The sequence below is a fragment of the Annulohypoxylon maeteangense genome (assembly GCF_022496945.1).
Source record: "Annulohypoxylon maeteangense strain CBS 123835 unplaced genomic scaffold GGS22scaffold_16, whole genome shotgun sequence".
In the NCBI taxonomy this organism is placed as follows: domain Eukaryota; kingdom Fungi; phylum Ascomycota; class Sordariomycetes; order Xylariales; family Hypoxylaceae; genus Annulohypoxylon; species Annulohypoxylon maeteangense.
The window spans coordinates 383,086-399,829 of record NW_025953263.1 but is presented as its reverse complement, the minus strand read 5'-3'; the positions used below and the strand labels follow the sequence as shown (position 1 = coordinate 399,829).

Here is a 16,744-nt window from a genome sequence, read left to right as displayed (position 1 = left end):
CATTTCTGCAGGTAGGTATTTGATTTCTCTTGATTATCGCGCCTCCGGCGTACAGTTTCAGCTGCGGAGATTGGCGGAGTGGCGATTCCTTATCTTCTCATTCCTTTCTTTTCTTTTCGTTTTCTTCATCGAATATGAAATCATGGCCCGGGCCGGCTTTAAGGTTATTTCAGGTCCGGTTTAGTCAGAGGGGCGGTCGAGAGTCGTTGCTGGTGAGCGAGGTTCGCGCGTTTCATGAATTTTCGGTACCCGGTTCTGAGCTCGGTCGAGCCAATAGGGGGACGGTGGGATGGTCATGTATGTCATATTAAGTACCTAGCTAAGGCATGGAAGGTCCGTAGGTAAGGTAAGACGTGGGTGGCGGCCGGCGCCTAGAGACCTGTTACGTGCCGTGGGTAGGTAGGTGAGGTGGTATGCAGCTCGCTTACATACAGCCCTATAGGTACATTCTTCTGCCACATGGCGTACCACGTGAGCGTGAGAATGGGCGCCGATGCTGTGCGACAACAACCTTGTTTAAAAAAGAAAGAAAAGAAGGCCATGCATTTCCGGTTGTCACATGGCAGATCGCATCCTGTTCCCTTCGCGGAGGGGGCTTGGGAAGAGATCACTTTTCCGGCCCCCAAATCGTGATGGATCGTCCGCGGACCAAAAAGCTTGCCTTGCTTCCTTGGCACCTCCTAACATAAGACCCTCTGAGACATGTCGGGATTGGTCCAGAGGTTTTGGGATCTGGGGTCGTAAGGCTGGAAAGGTGGTGTGGTTGGGATTCGGATCCATCAACGGTAGTTGCGATAGCCCTACGTGACATGCATGTCAGTGGCTAGGCTCATTGTACAACACCATCTGCATTCGTATCGCGTATTAGTAAGTATCTAGGTATGTATGTATGTAGTTCCCAACAGCCAGGATCTAGCGAACAGGTCCATCTGGCCTAGAGATAATTATAGAATCCCGTGACTAAGTCGTTCATTACGTTAGCCAAGTCAGCTAGTAAATCACGTTTCAACTAGAAACAATATTTTTCTGTAGATAGCTAGCTAGGTATGTATACTAGATTCGGGAACTGCTTTTCTTAGTAAAGTCGTTGGCGGGAAGCCCGCCATGTGGTTAAGCTCCCCCTTTGGCTTATATATTAAAAGTGCTCTCGTGGTGAAAGTTACTCGCATAGGTGCGATGTTGCGTTGTAAGGGGTGGACGAAGCTAGGTGAGATTTTACCTTGTTTCATGGTGAATAAACGCCGGACCCGTGCATAATACTGATCTAGATCTGGGGTCGTCGCGCTAAACTTCTCTCCTTCATACACTAGGTCATTTAACTTGGTAAGCGCGCTGTATTCTATAAGATTTAAATTGATCAGCGGCGTAGAAGTGGTAAGACACGTGTAGAAGGGTTTAATCTGCAGAAATATCGGTAGTCAGGCTCCTGGGGTATCTGTAGATATACGCATGCTAAGAACGCACGTCAGCTAAAGTATATCGTTGGTGACGAGGAAATAAAGATGGCAAAACTAACCACTCGCTTTCGCGAATCCTTCTTTGCGCATGTTTTTATCAACGTATCCTCTTCTAGGGTATCGTGTAGGTTGATATTGTCTTTAAAGTACCATAGATCCTCTACCTCCGTGATTGTCATTTGATCGGCTCGGAGATCCGTTAAGTATGGAGACTAGGACTTCGTGGTCAGCAATGCAGAACGATTGCATGTGGCGTTGAACGTTTTAACCTTCTTCTATGCAGTGAGATCCAGCGTCTAAACCCCTGACTAGCTTGGTATGGGAGTTGAATGCCTGCATATAAGAAAGCTGCGGCTGCGGCTGGGAGGAAGGATTGCTCTGATCTTCGGAAATCCTTCGTCGCTTTCGAGATCCATCTGCATAGCTTATTTCTACCTAGTTCAACGACACCCAAAGAGAAATAAATTAGTATATCACTGTAGATTTTCTAAAGGATCGTTAGATGCTCACGCAAACGAATCTCACCAACTTCACATACAACAGGCGACCTAAACAGTGAACAGCCATCTCCTCGAAATCCTTACCCGAGTGTTCCAGGCGATTTATACGCGTTCAGATCGGTATGTCCTGCGCTGGAATATATTCGAATATCGACTAAGGATAGTAGACGGATTCGATATAAACCGCTCATTTAGTTATGCAACTACGGAATAGTCAGTACGCTCGTCAGCACGCCTACTTTGTATAGCTAGATGCGTCAGTGAACAATAAATTGGGGTGAGTAAAAGGACCAATATTACCTGCTGTTTCGCAGGCCAGACAACTTCATCCACGCGCGCTTTTCGCGAAAGAATACGGATGGAAGCTTCGATAACTCATTCAAGGGTACTTTGGTACAATTTAGCTGCCACATCGACTTTTTTTAGAGAGACATGAAGATACGATGGCAAACAGCCTGGAAATTGAAACAATACGACATCTCGAGGGTTCGTTACCCAAAAATCGCATAGGAATGAACATGATAACAAGAAATCAAGATAGGCATCATGCAAGACAACGTGTATGGTTTGGAAACTGTGCTGTCTCGGTGCCACATGAAGAAATTTCCCCCAGTATACCACAATAGCTCGAAATGATATGAAGGCTTTTGAACGTGCGGTCACCTTGATACATGATGGGCAAGTTCGATGGGACATACTAAAGCTCGCCAAGAGGACTTAATATGAAACCCGGATGGCTACGATGTTTTTCGAAAGCGCCTTGTCTTCCAATTAGTTCGATGAGGCGGAAATAGGTAATGTAACTTCGGGAGTGATGAGAGCATAAGAGCAAATATCTAGCGGCTGCTGTAAGACCTCGGACGAGAGAGATCCTGCCTTATTCGATTCCGTGCCCAGTGAAATGGCGGCGCTATGTCGATATTGCAGTTGTGCTTCGACGTGACACCGTAGCTAGATTATGCGGTTGGGTGTCGTCGGTAATCAAGATGCCGTGTTGGTAAAGCAAGAATTACACCGCCAGAAACGCCCGAAACAAAAAGCGGTATCGTTTTTCAAGAGAATAATGTCTCATGAAAATTTGGTTAGTGATTACCTAGGTAGTTTTTGAAATACCGCCCCGCGTAGTTGACTCATACCGGTGGCATGAACTTGATATGGTGATGGTGGTTCGGTAAGATTGGTAGGGTAGCTTAGAAATGAATACCTACCGGTGATAGGTGTCGATGACTGATGACTGATGAGGTCGTTGTGGAACTTCCATGTTTCCAAGAACCAAAGTTCCCTCTGGTCCCCTGGCCCCTGCCACCCCTGCCTTAAATGCACGAGAAAAAAAGAAGTTCCCCGAGTGCCTGGGTGTAACCTTGGAACCTAAAGCTAAACCGAAAGGACGTGGCTTTGATTGGACGCCCTACGGCATTTTGAATCTTGATACAAGGCTGACAGGGCGAGGTCGATGAGCTTAGATTATAGGGCAAGCCTAATATGACTTCATGTGATGCGGTTGACCAACTTGACCAATCCGCGACCTCCCCTGCTTTTCGGCCGTAATTCCTATAAGATTTCATGTGCAGATTAATGTGAGTTGGGGGTTTGGCGGGCTTGAACACATCAGTTATGTATATGTCAGAATTTAGTCTTGACCTATCGCGTTAATATTGGCGAACTAACAAGTTAATTCATAACCCTCACGTTCTTACAGTTGGAACTATTGCGAGAGCCTTAAGATTATCTCGAGATCTTAGCCGCTTCGAGGAATCTTATTGGTGGCCGACACGCCGTAACCGCCCGACACGTTTCGACTAGCTAATATCATGAGGCTGCAAGGTTGGTGCATGAGGTGGTGATAATTGCAGGGGTTTTGACAGCTGCTTGCTCATATGTCGGGTTAGATTACCAGGTTCAACGGGAAGGAACCCGCTCTAGCCGATCTATGACGGAAGCGTGCTGTTCGTAATCACCTAGAACCGAACAGTAAAGGTATTCATTACCATCGTCGCAAAGAATTTCCAGGCCGGATTTCGGTCGTCCAAGTGAATGGTGCCCCTTGCTTAAGTAACTTGCTATTTTCGACAGCCCCCGATGTTGGTAGTGAATATAATAGTTAGGCAAGGAAAGGTGGTTGTCTTTTTAGGCTACACCGGAGTACGCCGGAGTACACCGGAGAGTTATGTATGTGTAAGCCATGTGCTCACGGAGTCGAAACCGATGAAACCACCATTACTTGTCAGCTATTGATTTGCCGATTTACTTCAACCGGACTAAACGAATAGGGCATTTAAGCAGTCAATTGTTGGTTTGCCATTCCACACCGTTATTCGGTGAGTACATAGCGCCGATTGGGCTCGTAGACGCAGCTTTCCATAATACATAGTACCAGTACCAGTACCAGTCTTGGGTTTAGAAGTAGTTGAATGCCTAGGTACGTAGGGAAGTACCTGTATGTAGGTACCGGTAGCAACGCTAAGTTGCATGAAAAAATAAGAGCTTGTGAGGGTGTTACAGCGTTAGTGACGGAATAAGAAAGATGCTAGACAGAAGAGGAAAAGGCCAAGGGAAGACAGGTGTAGGTTGCCTCGGGAAAGGAAACTAAAAGCTCGTAAAGATGCGGTGTAATATAGTGACAGAACACGATAAATGTGTTATATCGTATTTATCGGGATCGGGCCGCACAACGGGCCAACGCGCATTCGACGATGGCGCGGCTTAGAACGAGTATCCTACCTAGGTAGGTAGGTACCTATGCACGATATGTAAAATACAGAGCCAGTGCAGCCCCGTGTTAGCCACGAGCCCTCCCGGCCCCAACCCGATCTAGAGGGGTTCCTAGGTAGGTGATAAAATGAGATGGAAATGAGCATCAAATTAGGCGGTCGTCGGCCCGAGACACATGCTTGACGGCGAAGTCATGCTGCTAAGCGCGATGTCCACAGGGCAGACAAGGTTGACCAGGGTCGGCGAGGGTTGGCGAGGGTTGATGTCGGTATGGCATTTCTATTGGTTTGGGAACCGCGGTCAGTGAATAACATGCTAAATACGTGACTACCGATCCCAATACGGACGATGAATTTGGCCGAATTGGTAATCTAGAAACCTTCCTTGTCAGGCTTGCCAGGGGCGAAAACGCATGTCCGATATCTAGATGACTAGATGGGTGGATGGGTGGATGGGTGGATGGGTGGTTGGGATGATGTGGGGGAGGGGGGATGCAAGCAATCAAGAAGTGGGAGAAAATGGGAAAATGAGATCTTACGAACTAGCCGGCCCCTTAATTCTATTTACATATCTCCTTAAGCCGTGTCGATCAGCGCCATATGTACATAAGTACATAATGCTTCACGTTCTTTTTCTTTTACAACAATATATGTATACATGTATTTAGTATCTAAATTACTCAATTACATCAATTGACGTCTGGATTACATACTCGCTGCTCGAAGTAAGAAACAGTAGGTACCTCTTTCTACGCATATGCCTCGCAGTTGCCTAGGTATAAGTGGTGAGTGTACTAGCCTGCTAGGTACTAGGACGCAAGGGATAAACTATAGCTGCCCGATCTGGGTTAAATGATTGGTTAACGCCTTGACGAAGAAGTAGCGACTGCTCTCAATGGTTGATCATCAATTATTATTATCCTTAATCCCTTTATTCTTTCCTCCTATCCCTCGCCCCTCGATAATCACATGATACAAGGTAGCTGCGACTGTTATATGCAATTCAGTTCAAAAGGAAACAGCGGGATCTCTTCCCAACCTATGCGGCGCTTTTTTGGGTTTTTTTCGCGACGTCAGCTCCTATCACAGGATCTACTTATTCCAAGGTCACTTTGTTAGTTCCATCGGCCATGGCCCTCATAGCATAGTTCCGGGCATTTCTGGATTCCTACCTGCTCTGCCTTGCATTAATTACCCGTACTTCGGGTAGCTGCTTCTGCCCGTTGAAGTGGCCGCTCAACTTCCTTTCCGTATGCCACCGTACATATGCCAGGTTGAGTTGTGTCACGTACTACCGGCCTACCGCAACTTAATCCGATGTTGCCAGCCGTTTTTTTTTTTTTTTTTTTGCCATGCCATACCATACCATACAATTCGACGCGAGTTTCGGTGCACAATTCGTAGAAAGCATCGTAGTAGAGTAAAAATAGTAATGCAATTGGAAGAAGATCAAAAGCTTTCTGAATCTATCCCGCCACCGAACGCACCATAGCCTTCCAGATCCTCTCCAGATCCCCTGTATCGTAGGTCCCGAATCGAATTATCTCCGACTAGACAAAGAAAGAACGTGCGCAGTACCATTGTCCATTGAATCCTGACTCCAGGCCAGACTTTTTTAAAACTTGAAATGACATGAAAGAAATTGAGGTATCGATGCGATTGCTCGCAAAACGCTCTTTAGTCCTGCACCCATGCTCGATCATTTAATCGTGTACCCTTTGGTCATCATGCTTGTCTAACCCTGTGACTAGATAGGTATGTGCCTAGATAGAAATCCAAGTTAGCAAAGTGTGAACGGTAGTCGTTGGATTTAAAGAGAATGTGCTCTATTTCTTACCTTTGGTTAGGCGCATTTATCGCATGGGCCGTCGTAGACCTCGTCCTTGTCATCATATCCCGCAGCGCATGTTCCAAATGTGTTCGGCGATTCGGCGCAAGAAACTGGGCGGTCTTCCACGCAGCCGCATGAGTACTTGACGTGGTACAGCTTGCACATTTTGAATATTTGTGGTAAGGGACGATAGTTGAAAGTTTGTTTCGAAGGTATGAGTCTATGGTATTGTGCATTAGTAGATTTTCGTGGCAGTTCATACAAGAGGAACGAACCGGTATTATCAATCTTTGACGAGGCAGTCGATATCGAGCAAGGGAAGTTGCGATGATGGTTCGGTTGAAGAAGGTAATGGTAGATGTAGTTGATGAGTGTGATGAGGAGAAATAAGTTTGAGTATTGCGGTGGGTGGAAGGTGTAATTTATAGATGAATTGTAGGCTCGCGAACTATCTTGAATATATGACTGAACAGATAGATTGTGAAGTGCCTCGTTTGAAACCCGAACACACTGAAAGTAAGCGGTTTTTGGCGCAGTATATCGGTTGGTAGACTGCTCTGACGTATCGTCACAATGGTATATCGAAAGATGACCCTGTTGGGAAAGAATGCCTCTTCTCGGGCTAGAGTGACAGGTGGGTGTGTATAGATGGGCGATACCTAGTCATCATCATATTGCCAACACGTAGTATCTAGAGGAAGGGGGGGAAGTGAGCTTTCAGCTGCAGTTAGACGGCTGAATATGTCGTCGAGACGCGTGGGAGTGGTGGGGAATTGGAGTCGACGTTCGAACGAACCATTAGTACTATAGTACTGAACTTGCCCGGCCGTCTCTCTTCGTCAGGTACGCAGCCCCAAAACCACCCGTGTTATGGTCTGGATACCGATGGGCAAGCAGGGGTCTTTGCGGCGTCCCGATCCAGGTGGAGATAATAATAATCAAATATAAATCGAACTTGAACCAATGGGTGGGTGTTGGTATCCAGATGCAAGGTAGGTAGTCTAAAATCCATCAACCTAGCCAATTCGATTAAACAATTGAGAACAGCCTCTGTTTCCCGCAAACTTATAGGTGCCTAGAAAGGCATGTAGCGAATCCCTGGTCTCTCCCGTTTGCTACGTTCATTCTCTTATTGTAACAGTTGGCTTGGTTAATTTCATTACCATACTTAGGTAGGTAGTTATTATCATGTACTACCACCGGTAGGTATCGCCGCTAAGCAACGGACAATCGTGATAGGCACCTATCCAACAGTGGTTTCTTCACCTGTCTAGGACCTGAGGATTGCCTAGAAACCATTTATGGGTTGTCAAGGTCATCGAGGCTTATTCGAGTGTTAGTTCTGCTAAGGGACGCCACACAAGTAGAAGTAGAAGTAGAAGTAGAAGTTTGCAGCAAGTAATAATCGGACCCAATGCTTTAGTCAGGGTGAGGAATTACGTACTTAATGGCATACCTAGTAACCTTCCCGCGATGCTTGCCTGTCTGTCAGGTGGAAGTGGGCGGGAGGTACAAGAGGAGTGTAGATTGGCATATCAACGACGGACAGGGTTAAACCAAAAAAATTGAAGGGACTAAAAAAATTATTAAAAAAATAAATTGTTTGAAGCGGATGCACTTCCATGGAAATCCTTCCCGTTGGGACCAACTGCAGGTATGCAGTGGCATACTGAGGTGCGAAGCAGGTATGCGGTAGGTGTCAATACCCCTACCCCTGGCATCCAGAGGTACATGATCCGTGAGATACAACCAGTCACGTTAGTGTGGCTATAACAGCCATAGCTAACAAGAATTAAAAGATAAAAAATAGCGAAATTTAAGTAAGATGGGAAATAATATTTTAAATAAAGGTGGATTGGGGGTAAGGGGTTATGATTTTAGTTTTGGATTTGGTACACAACCTCGAAGTAGTATTCATGAACGGTGGATGGTGGGCAGTACCTGACTATTGACGCTGTATTAAACTGGAAAGTACTAGGTGGTAGGTACGTAGGTACTTCACCCATGGATGTTCTGATGCATCATGGTAGTACAAGTATCCACTCTTCCAATTGGACATAGTGGGGTGCTAATTCTCGTGCCATCCTACTTCTATGGTCATTTTACCTACCTACATCATGGATACCTCCTACTACCTACACACATCAACATTCTATGGTCAATACTGTAAGAATGCAAACAATTCGGTTCCCATGCATTGTGCTACGCTAAAAGGTAGATTGCATGAGAGCCCGGGAGATAAAAGAGAAAGAGAGAAAAAAAATACCCGATGGGTAACACAGCCTCGTACCTTGGTACATTGAATACAGAGGATACTACAGAGGATACGCAGGTACCTTTTCCGCATGCTCCATGCGACGAAGCCCTCTCGAGTTCTGCGTCCGACAGCACCATCGTTCATGCAAAGAACATTCGCTCATCCAGTTTTTCACAAAACGAGGAATCGGGAATCGGGGTCTAAAAGCAAATGATTCCAGAATAATTCCCAAGGCCGTTGCCAGATGACCACTCCTTGTGCCATGTCCATGGTCTATCATCCCTACCTACCTCTGGTCAGGTACTGGCCTTTGTAAGTACCTACCTACTTACCGATGCACCAATCATTGTTCATTATGATGTTATTTACTTACCTAGGTACCTAGTATTTTCATTGCGGGAAACTAGTTGTCATACGTATAAACACTGCAGGACATATTCGACTAGCTGAATGGGACGGGCCGGTTGCCGTCGCTCTCATCTACTAGGATGACATATTCCCATCTACAGAACGATCACCAAAGCCCTAGGCTCATACTTAAAAAGTGATCATAGTCTAGGTTAAGTGTGCATCAAGGGAGAAGAAATGTCATCGAAAATATGTACACGATCCATCATCCCATCATCCCATCATGAAAATCTCTAACCAGATGCAGAACAGCTCTGCATGAAGCAAGGGACAACATGCTTGAACGGGAATCGACGGCACCTACACTCTTTAACTCGGCATCACTTGACAGTTTTCACTGGCTGACCACGAGGTCTTGCCTATTTAAACCCAAGATGCCTGGGTAACAAGTAGGTGGTGGCCGTTGACACCCGAGTGATTATCGGGCGCCGATCTCAGTCTAACCATATCTACCGAGTACTTCGAGATGAAGTAACCACTCTAACTGCCTAGTTAACGTAGGTGCGCATTTAAATGCTATTGTATACTTACAACAGAACTTGCCACCTACTTCTCTTGACCTATGTGGACCCCTGATAGAAAAGTCCACGGGTCTACTAAGTTGCGGACAAGGAGGCAAACATTCAGATACGCCCAATCTCTTACGCGTCAATCGGCATGTAAAATTGCTAATAAATCGGCTAGTGAGTATGGATGATCCCCCTATTTTGGAAAGAGGTGGAGGAGGAGGGGGGACTAAAGAGTAGGTAGTATATTCTTCCAACCAACATCTACTAGAACAGCCTTACGGCCCGCTACCCATGCAGCCGTTCATCCTTAAGTGAGAGAGAAAGATTGAGTAGGTAGATTCATTGCTTCGCCGAATTGCGGCCCCAAAAACGACCCAGTCCGACCAACTAGCTTGATATACCACATATCCAACGTCAGGCTTGTTCTTTAACCTACAGAAATCATGTACCAAGTTACCCTTTAATCTCTAGAAGACCCTCTACGCTGACCGAATTCATTATCGACGGCCTATTCTGCAACCATGAGGCTGATTCCTCTTTAATATCTGAATGCCTCAGGCGAGGCTTTCGAAGTTGGTTGCTGAAGAAAGGGATTCCAATGTATCACCGGCCCTCAAGCTCCCCATATGTTTAATACAGACATGCTCAGGAATACGTCTCTAAAGGTTACTTAGAAGTACACAGTTGAGCCCAATTCGGGACCGATAACTAATCGGTCTCCCGCTTGACCGACTGAGATCGGGGTGACCAATGCCTGTCTTTTTTTTTCATTTGGAGAAGCTGGACTATCTCTATGATCACTGGCGTAACCAATCGCCAAGTGTGACTCGCTGCCTCTAACCCCTTAAATTTCGTACAGAACTAGGTGCGGAGGCCCTTTCCAGTCCTATCACATTCTCTTCTCGCGAGATTACGGATGTTGGAGGCAGATTGCACCACATAGCCCCATGAGCTGGACTTTTTCTACTACTAAAACGAAATACTAGCAGAGTTCTCCTTCACGCCAGCGAATATACCTAGTAATAGCGATTGAATTACTGAAATCGCTTAGGTATTATACATACACATGCTTGGCGCGGCGGGGATCGAGCGGGATAAAGCAAAACTGGGACGTGCCATCACAAAAGCCGAAGGCCTATGCAGCACTTAGCTTCTGCAGAGAGGTTCTTAAGAAGAGATATGCTTCGATTCGATTCAAAGCGGCTTCTAGATATGATGGGTGCATGGCGATTGTGCGTGAAACCAATCAGTGACCAAAATAAGCGCACTCTTTGCATGCCATAGTGTCGGGTCGCTTACCTTTATCATCATCATTACTCAAAATGCAGATTCCATCTCACAATTCTTCGATGAAAAAACTCAAATACACAACGGGAATCATGATTCTATCCAACATTGGAATACAAGCGGTCTTCCGCGCTTGTTGGTGTTACCTAGTCGACACAACGCGGCTAGTCCATCATCGGGCACAGAACATGCTGAAAATATGCGCGATGTCCAACCAACTCCGACATTGACAAACATGCACATATATCGTATGTGTTCGTATACTTAGCAAAGCTCTTATGGGGTTATAAAGTCATGGATATGAACGCAGTTCCTTCGACACCCACTCACGAAGCCAAGGGTTCTGAACAAGAATACTAGGTAGTCAGGGGTCTCCTATTCACATGAACCACCAACAACCTTTACACGATCCTTTTTGGGGGCAACGAACCTCCCTTCGTGTTTCTACCGATCTCGGCCCGACCCTCTCGTGGCTATTTACCTCAGCCTAGTAACTGATTCTCGTGTGATGTCGACAAGTGACCAGGAAGAATCGGGCTCCAACTCGATATCTAAAAGAAGATCGGGGGGATGGTTGACTGCAATAATACCTGCCTAAGATATTATCAATCACTTGTATTGTTTCCATCTTGGTCATGGTACTGAGTTACGCAGTTGGTTCACGCTCAACTCAATGAATTCAACGGCTATGTGTTAGCTTCCCCGGCTTCGGTACAGAGTATGGCGCCGTGACAGTCCGAACTGAGGTGGTATCATGTATTAGAGCCTTCCTTATGTGGTGTCTACTTGCGTATTCGTACCTAGGTCTTGTGTGATCACGGCACGAAAAGAAACCCGAGCTTCCATGAAAAGCTGAATCATAATAGCCAAGTAGAGCGAACGTAACTGTATGTATAATAGGGATGTACCCAGTAAACATGCATATTGTCACTTGTCCCAACAGGTTCCTACTTCTGGTTCTTGGAAACCTGTAAAAGTCAGGCGTTCATCCTCCATATGCAACCGAAAGCACTTGAAATTGACCAATTGACTGACGTCGCTGCCGTCTTCTTCGGACACCCCTATGTCTTCTCGACGACATAATCCCACGCCCGTGGAGACGAAGACGCGTGATAGTTCCAAGGCCCTATTATTTGGGTCTAAAGGATCTTGGGTAGTACAATTAAACTGAACCTTTTTTCTAGGAATGCCTGACTACCTCGTCACCATTTCCCCGTGGCCCTACATATGTGATCATGAGTATGTGATATGAAAAGGTCGCCGGGCGGGATGTGTCAAGTGCCACATACTACCACCTTGCCGTATATGGGCCAACTAATATGAGCAGCCCTGACGAATCACACCCGTAGCCCTAGGTCTACACAAGATTGTAAGCCCGAGCGAGTTAAGGTGAGCTATTATCGACGACATGCCACTTGATCGCAGCCTTCCTTGGAGACCAGTCACTTCTCTTGGGAGATAAATGGGGTCGGAAGGAATAGTGCAGAAGGCATGTTCCGCAATCCCAACTGTGCTCCTCTCTACAACATCACACCGAGTAGCTCGTAGACTATCCATTTTCCTGAGGATGTCTCTGAGAATTAAACAGTCACTCCACATCACCCCACCGCCATAAACCATCATTGTAGGCCCTCCATGGATCACAACCGACACGCACCTACCTACCTAAGCAGGTACCTCCGGTAGTTGCTCTCTCAGATTCTAAACCCACGCGACACCCAGCTCCAAAGCTAGGAGCTCCAAGGCCAATAGACCGAGTAGATTTATCACGTTCTACTTCGCGGCTAGATCGGGCCTAATATCGAGATCTCCTTCCAAACCCTACCCCTGAACAGCAAAATACCGAACACCCGTAGACGTTTAAGCAAGGTAGCTTTTAAACTATTCGCCTATCTTGATAATATAGTTTATGGAGCTAAATCGATGTAAGGGGGATACTGGGCAACAGGCTCCGAATGAGTCTATTTAGGTGGCGGGCTCAATCAGCAACAGGTAGATATCTCACGAATTAAGCTCATCTAAAAGTTAAGAATAAACACGATTAAGGAGAACATAGACTACCAATGAAGGAAGATACCAATTCGCCACCAAGCACAAAAGGCTCATACCACTCACATACCCCTATTATCCTTGTGGGATTTCTACATACCTGGACATATACGAATATATTTCTTATGATACTTCTCTGCCTAAGCATGGTCTGGGGGAGTGTATACAGTCATGGATCTCATATATCACAGCTTCCAAATCTGGCTTCCCATCTTGTCGACCGAGAAGCCGAAGTGAACAATGTTACGAACCGGCAGCTCCGGTTTATTACAGCGCGAGAGCATCAACATAGCAATGCAAAAGACCTCGAGATACATCACCTAGTAGGAGAACGGTCTCGCCACATAAACACCTAAAGACGCTATATGATTCGAGTGCTAATAAGATGTTAGGTCTTTCGGGGCGGCCGTTCCTCTGTCTGAGCACAAGGATCTTCTCTCCTTCATTTCGCGACCTCTTCAGCTTCACCTTTTCCCTGTCCTAAAAGGAAGAGAAGCGCGTTGGACATGAGGCTTTGTCGCATCTATCAATATTGCAATTACGGCATACGAAGCCCCGATACCACATCATGTCTATTGCTACTAGGGCTCAACCAACAAAGAATTTCTATCCGGCGCCGACGACGTAACACCGTCTAGGGGGTTACGATATAAAAATAAACCCATCATATTTAGGAGGCTCTGCTTGTTGCGGCACAAGTATTTCTAGGTATTTTGATACAGAAGTCCCCTGCATCGTACATTCTGCAGCCCGTACCCCGACCTACGGTCCCGGGACTGGGAACTGCCGCGGCACAAGCCTAGGATCTATTGCTAGGGTTATCCTACGTATATCGTCGGTATCAAGATAATACCTCCGTGTCAGCCGGACTGACCGGGCGGCTCTTTCCGCTATATTTGGCCGAGAGGCCTCAATTTTTAATATGTCTGTTGGCTGTGCCTCGCCGATGTTCATTATGAGAATGGCCGGAGCATCGGTCTACGAATGGATATGATGCAACGGAGGCATGATGGCAAATTGACTCTCGAGTTCTATGAGGCTCAATGATTGTAAGTAAAACATCCTTTCTAAATTAATGCGAAATCCCCATGAAAAGGGTCTAATGTTGGTTAGTAAAATGCGACAACTTCTACCGGTACAGCATCCATCGATGATACCTGGCAATTCCAAATCCAGTACTCTCTTAGGTTTGACCATCAGGGCCAACAGAGAGTCGGAAATAATTCCGGGAGTTGTAGAATGATTTTGTTTCAGATTTAGGAAACGCGAGGCTTTCACACGGGACCGTGGAAGTAGTCGTGTAGAATGCATAGCTCGACTTCAATTACACACATATGCTTCAATCTATACGCACCAATCTTAATTATATTCGCTCTCAACTCTATAAAACACTTGAAATTTATAAGAAGTGACCCCCCTGACATTTCATCTTCCCTTTTTCTTTTATCGTTACTGAGAGAGGAGGGCTACCCCTATTCTACAACGAGTTCACCTTTTGGCACATATCCGCATGTAACTGCATAAAATCCACTAGCCTAATTGATGATTAAGCTTCCCTTTCCCTTGATATATTCCCACAGCTGCATATGATAACACTTAGTCGTTCATATCGAGCAATAGGGTATTACGTATTAAAGGACAGGCAGGAGCGTTTTAGGAAGACCGATATCTCCGGGTGGTTCCTGCGTGGCCTGTTCGATCTCGCAGTTGCTCTCCGAACAATCCCGTTAGTGGCTTGGCCCACCCAATGGCAGTGTGTTCAACCTCCGAACTCTGAGCCGTTCTTGCCCAATTCTCGCCGTGATGCCCCGGGGCGACCGGGTGTCGTTGCTGTTGATTTAAAGTCAAAAGGAGCCGCACTTCTCTTCTCCACACCTTCTCGTTCATTGTCATATGTTGTCGGCATACCTGACCTTTAGGATGAGCCGCAGACGACTTCTCGTCCGCCCATCCGCCCGATTCACCGCTGGGAACCGAGGTGTGTACCAGCTTTGACAACTCTACTAATCCCTAATAGGATCGGATCGATAAACCGGAATACATCTTCCAGACCTCGGATATAAGATAACGAGGATAACGAGGATACGATGGCCCTTTGTTGCGTGCTTGTGCCCCGGGTACGTCGATTACTTTATGACTAGCTATTCGTTGCCAATTGTGCACCCCACGTGTGCGTGCGCGTTTTCTCCTCTTGTGCTATGCGCTCATAGCCCGGACATGTGCCACTATGTCCGTGGCGACGACCGTCACGCCCAATCAGCGCGGTAATGGGGGGGATTGATAGCCACTAGCAAGCCTACAAACCCCGGCCTAACACACACTCCGTCGAACCGGGATTGGAGTTCTCAGGATTCTGGATTTCTGGAGCGCGGGCGCGGACTTGCCTGCTGAAACCGTACGCAACCTTGCGGTACAAAAATAATTAAAAACCACTATTACGGCAGGTCTTGGCGACTCACTACTAGAAACGTACACGATGGGTCCATGACTAGTATTCGAGGCGCGCCTGGTATCGGTGTATGTATGCGAAAGAGAGAGAGGGTGTGGGGGGACAAACCTTGGCGGGTCTACTTCCACCCTTCCAACACCTAGTAGGGTCTGGTATTTGTCTATAAAGGACGCATCCCATTCTCTCTACTCTCCTTCTGCTCAAGTTATTCTTCATCCTACAAAGACAGCAACTTAGACAAAGCGCAAGAAACTCAACTGAGCACTTCAAAGTTTTCAAAAGCACAAAGAAACTTCATCACCGACGAAGCCTAATCTTTTGCCTACCTCACCTACGCCACCACCACTATCAGACCTTATACTCCAAAGTCAACGACTTTTCCCACTTAGTCAAAATGCCTGCCCAGAACATCGCTCAACAGGCCCGCAAGAGCCAGCCTCAGATGTTCCTATCTCTCGCTCCCACGACCTCTGCCTCGTACCCCACCGTCGAGAGCATCAAGCCCGCCTCGCACCCCCGTCGCAGCTCCAGCCAGAGCAGCTCCGCTAGCGCCGGCAGCCTGCGCTTCCTAAAGCTCGGCCCCGTCCACTACGGCGAGCACCAAGGCGAGCACAAGGAAGACTTCCACGAGGTCGCGGTCACCGAGTAAATCAACCTAGGCATCCAACGAAAAAAAAATATTTCATGATTTTCACTCTTTCTTCTATAAGCAAGCACTATTAGAGAAAAGCTGAAAAAAGTCTGGCGCTTTTTCATATGGCTCAATCTATCTTAACGACATCACCGACTACTAAAAGTGGTACGATACGATCTGCACATTAGCATGCAACTAAATGGAGGGAGGCTTGATTTCTTTGGCTCCTGTTTCTTCTGATTTCCCTGGCGTTCTAAGGGTCTGACATAGGTGGGCAATGGGAAACGGGCTTGGGGAACGGATGGATGGATGGATGGGATAGGATAGGTTTACCTGAATTACACCTACATACATACATACACACAAACTTTCCATAACATTATGGCACACACACACCTTATGAGTGCGACTTTTGAATCATAAGGTTCCTTGGCGGCTATCTGCGGGAGATTGATTCTTATCTACCTTGGAATGGTGGGAAAAGGATTTTTTATTTTTTTGGGATCGTGCCGTTTCTAGCAGTCTAGCTCAAATAGTATACTGTATTCCAGAATTCGAAATAGAACGGTTCGGTTTTCACATGCGGGACACACAGCAAGCATGTGCTCCCATAGCTTTCCCCCCCTATTTTGCTTCATGTTCATTTGCGCGA

The 16,744-nt window shown here is 46.5% G+C and overlaps 2 protein-coding genes across 2 annotated transcripts; one reads left to right on the top strand and one right to left on the bottom strand.

Annotated features, from left to right (window-relative positions):
* Window positions 1-6,371: 6,371 nt before the first annotated feature.
* GGS22DRAFT_191378 (uncharacterized protein) lies at window positions 6,372-6,664 on the bottom strand (the record flags this gene model as incomplete). Its single annotated transcript, XM_047965111.1, has 2 exons — window positions 6,372-6,431; window positions 6,545-6,664. 2 exons carry the CDS (start codon window positions 6,662-6,664, stop codon window positions 6,372-6,374), a joined length of 180 nt encoding a protein of 59 aa, XP_047816043.1.
* Window positions 6,665-15,852: 9,188 nt separating this feature from the next.
* On the top strand, window positions 15,853-16,181 carry GGS22DRAFT_191377 (uncharacterized protein; the record flags this gene model as incomplete). Its single annotated transcript, XM_047965110.1, has 2 exons — window positions 15,853-16,103; window positions 16,169-16,181. 2 exons carry the CDS (start codon window positions 15,853-15,855, stop codon window positions 16,179-16,181), a joined length of 264 nt encoding a protein of 87 aa, XP_047816042.1.
* Window positions 16,182-16,744: the final 563 nt, after the last annotated feature.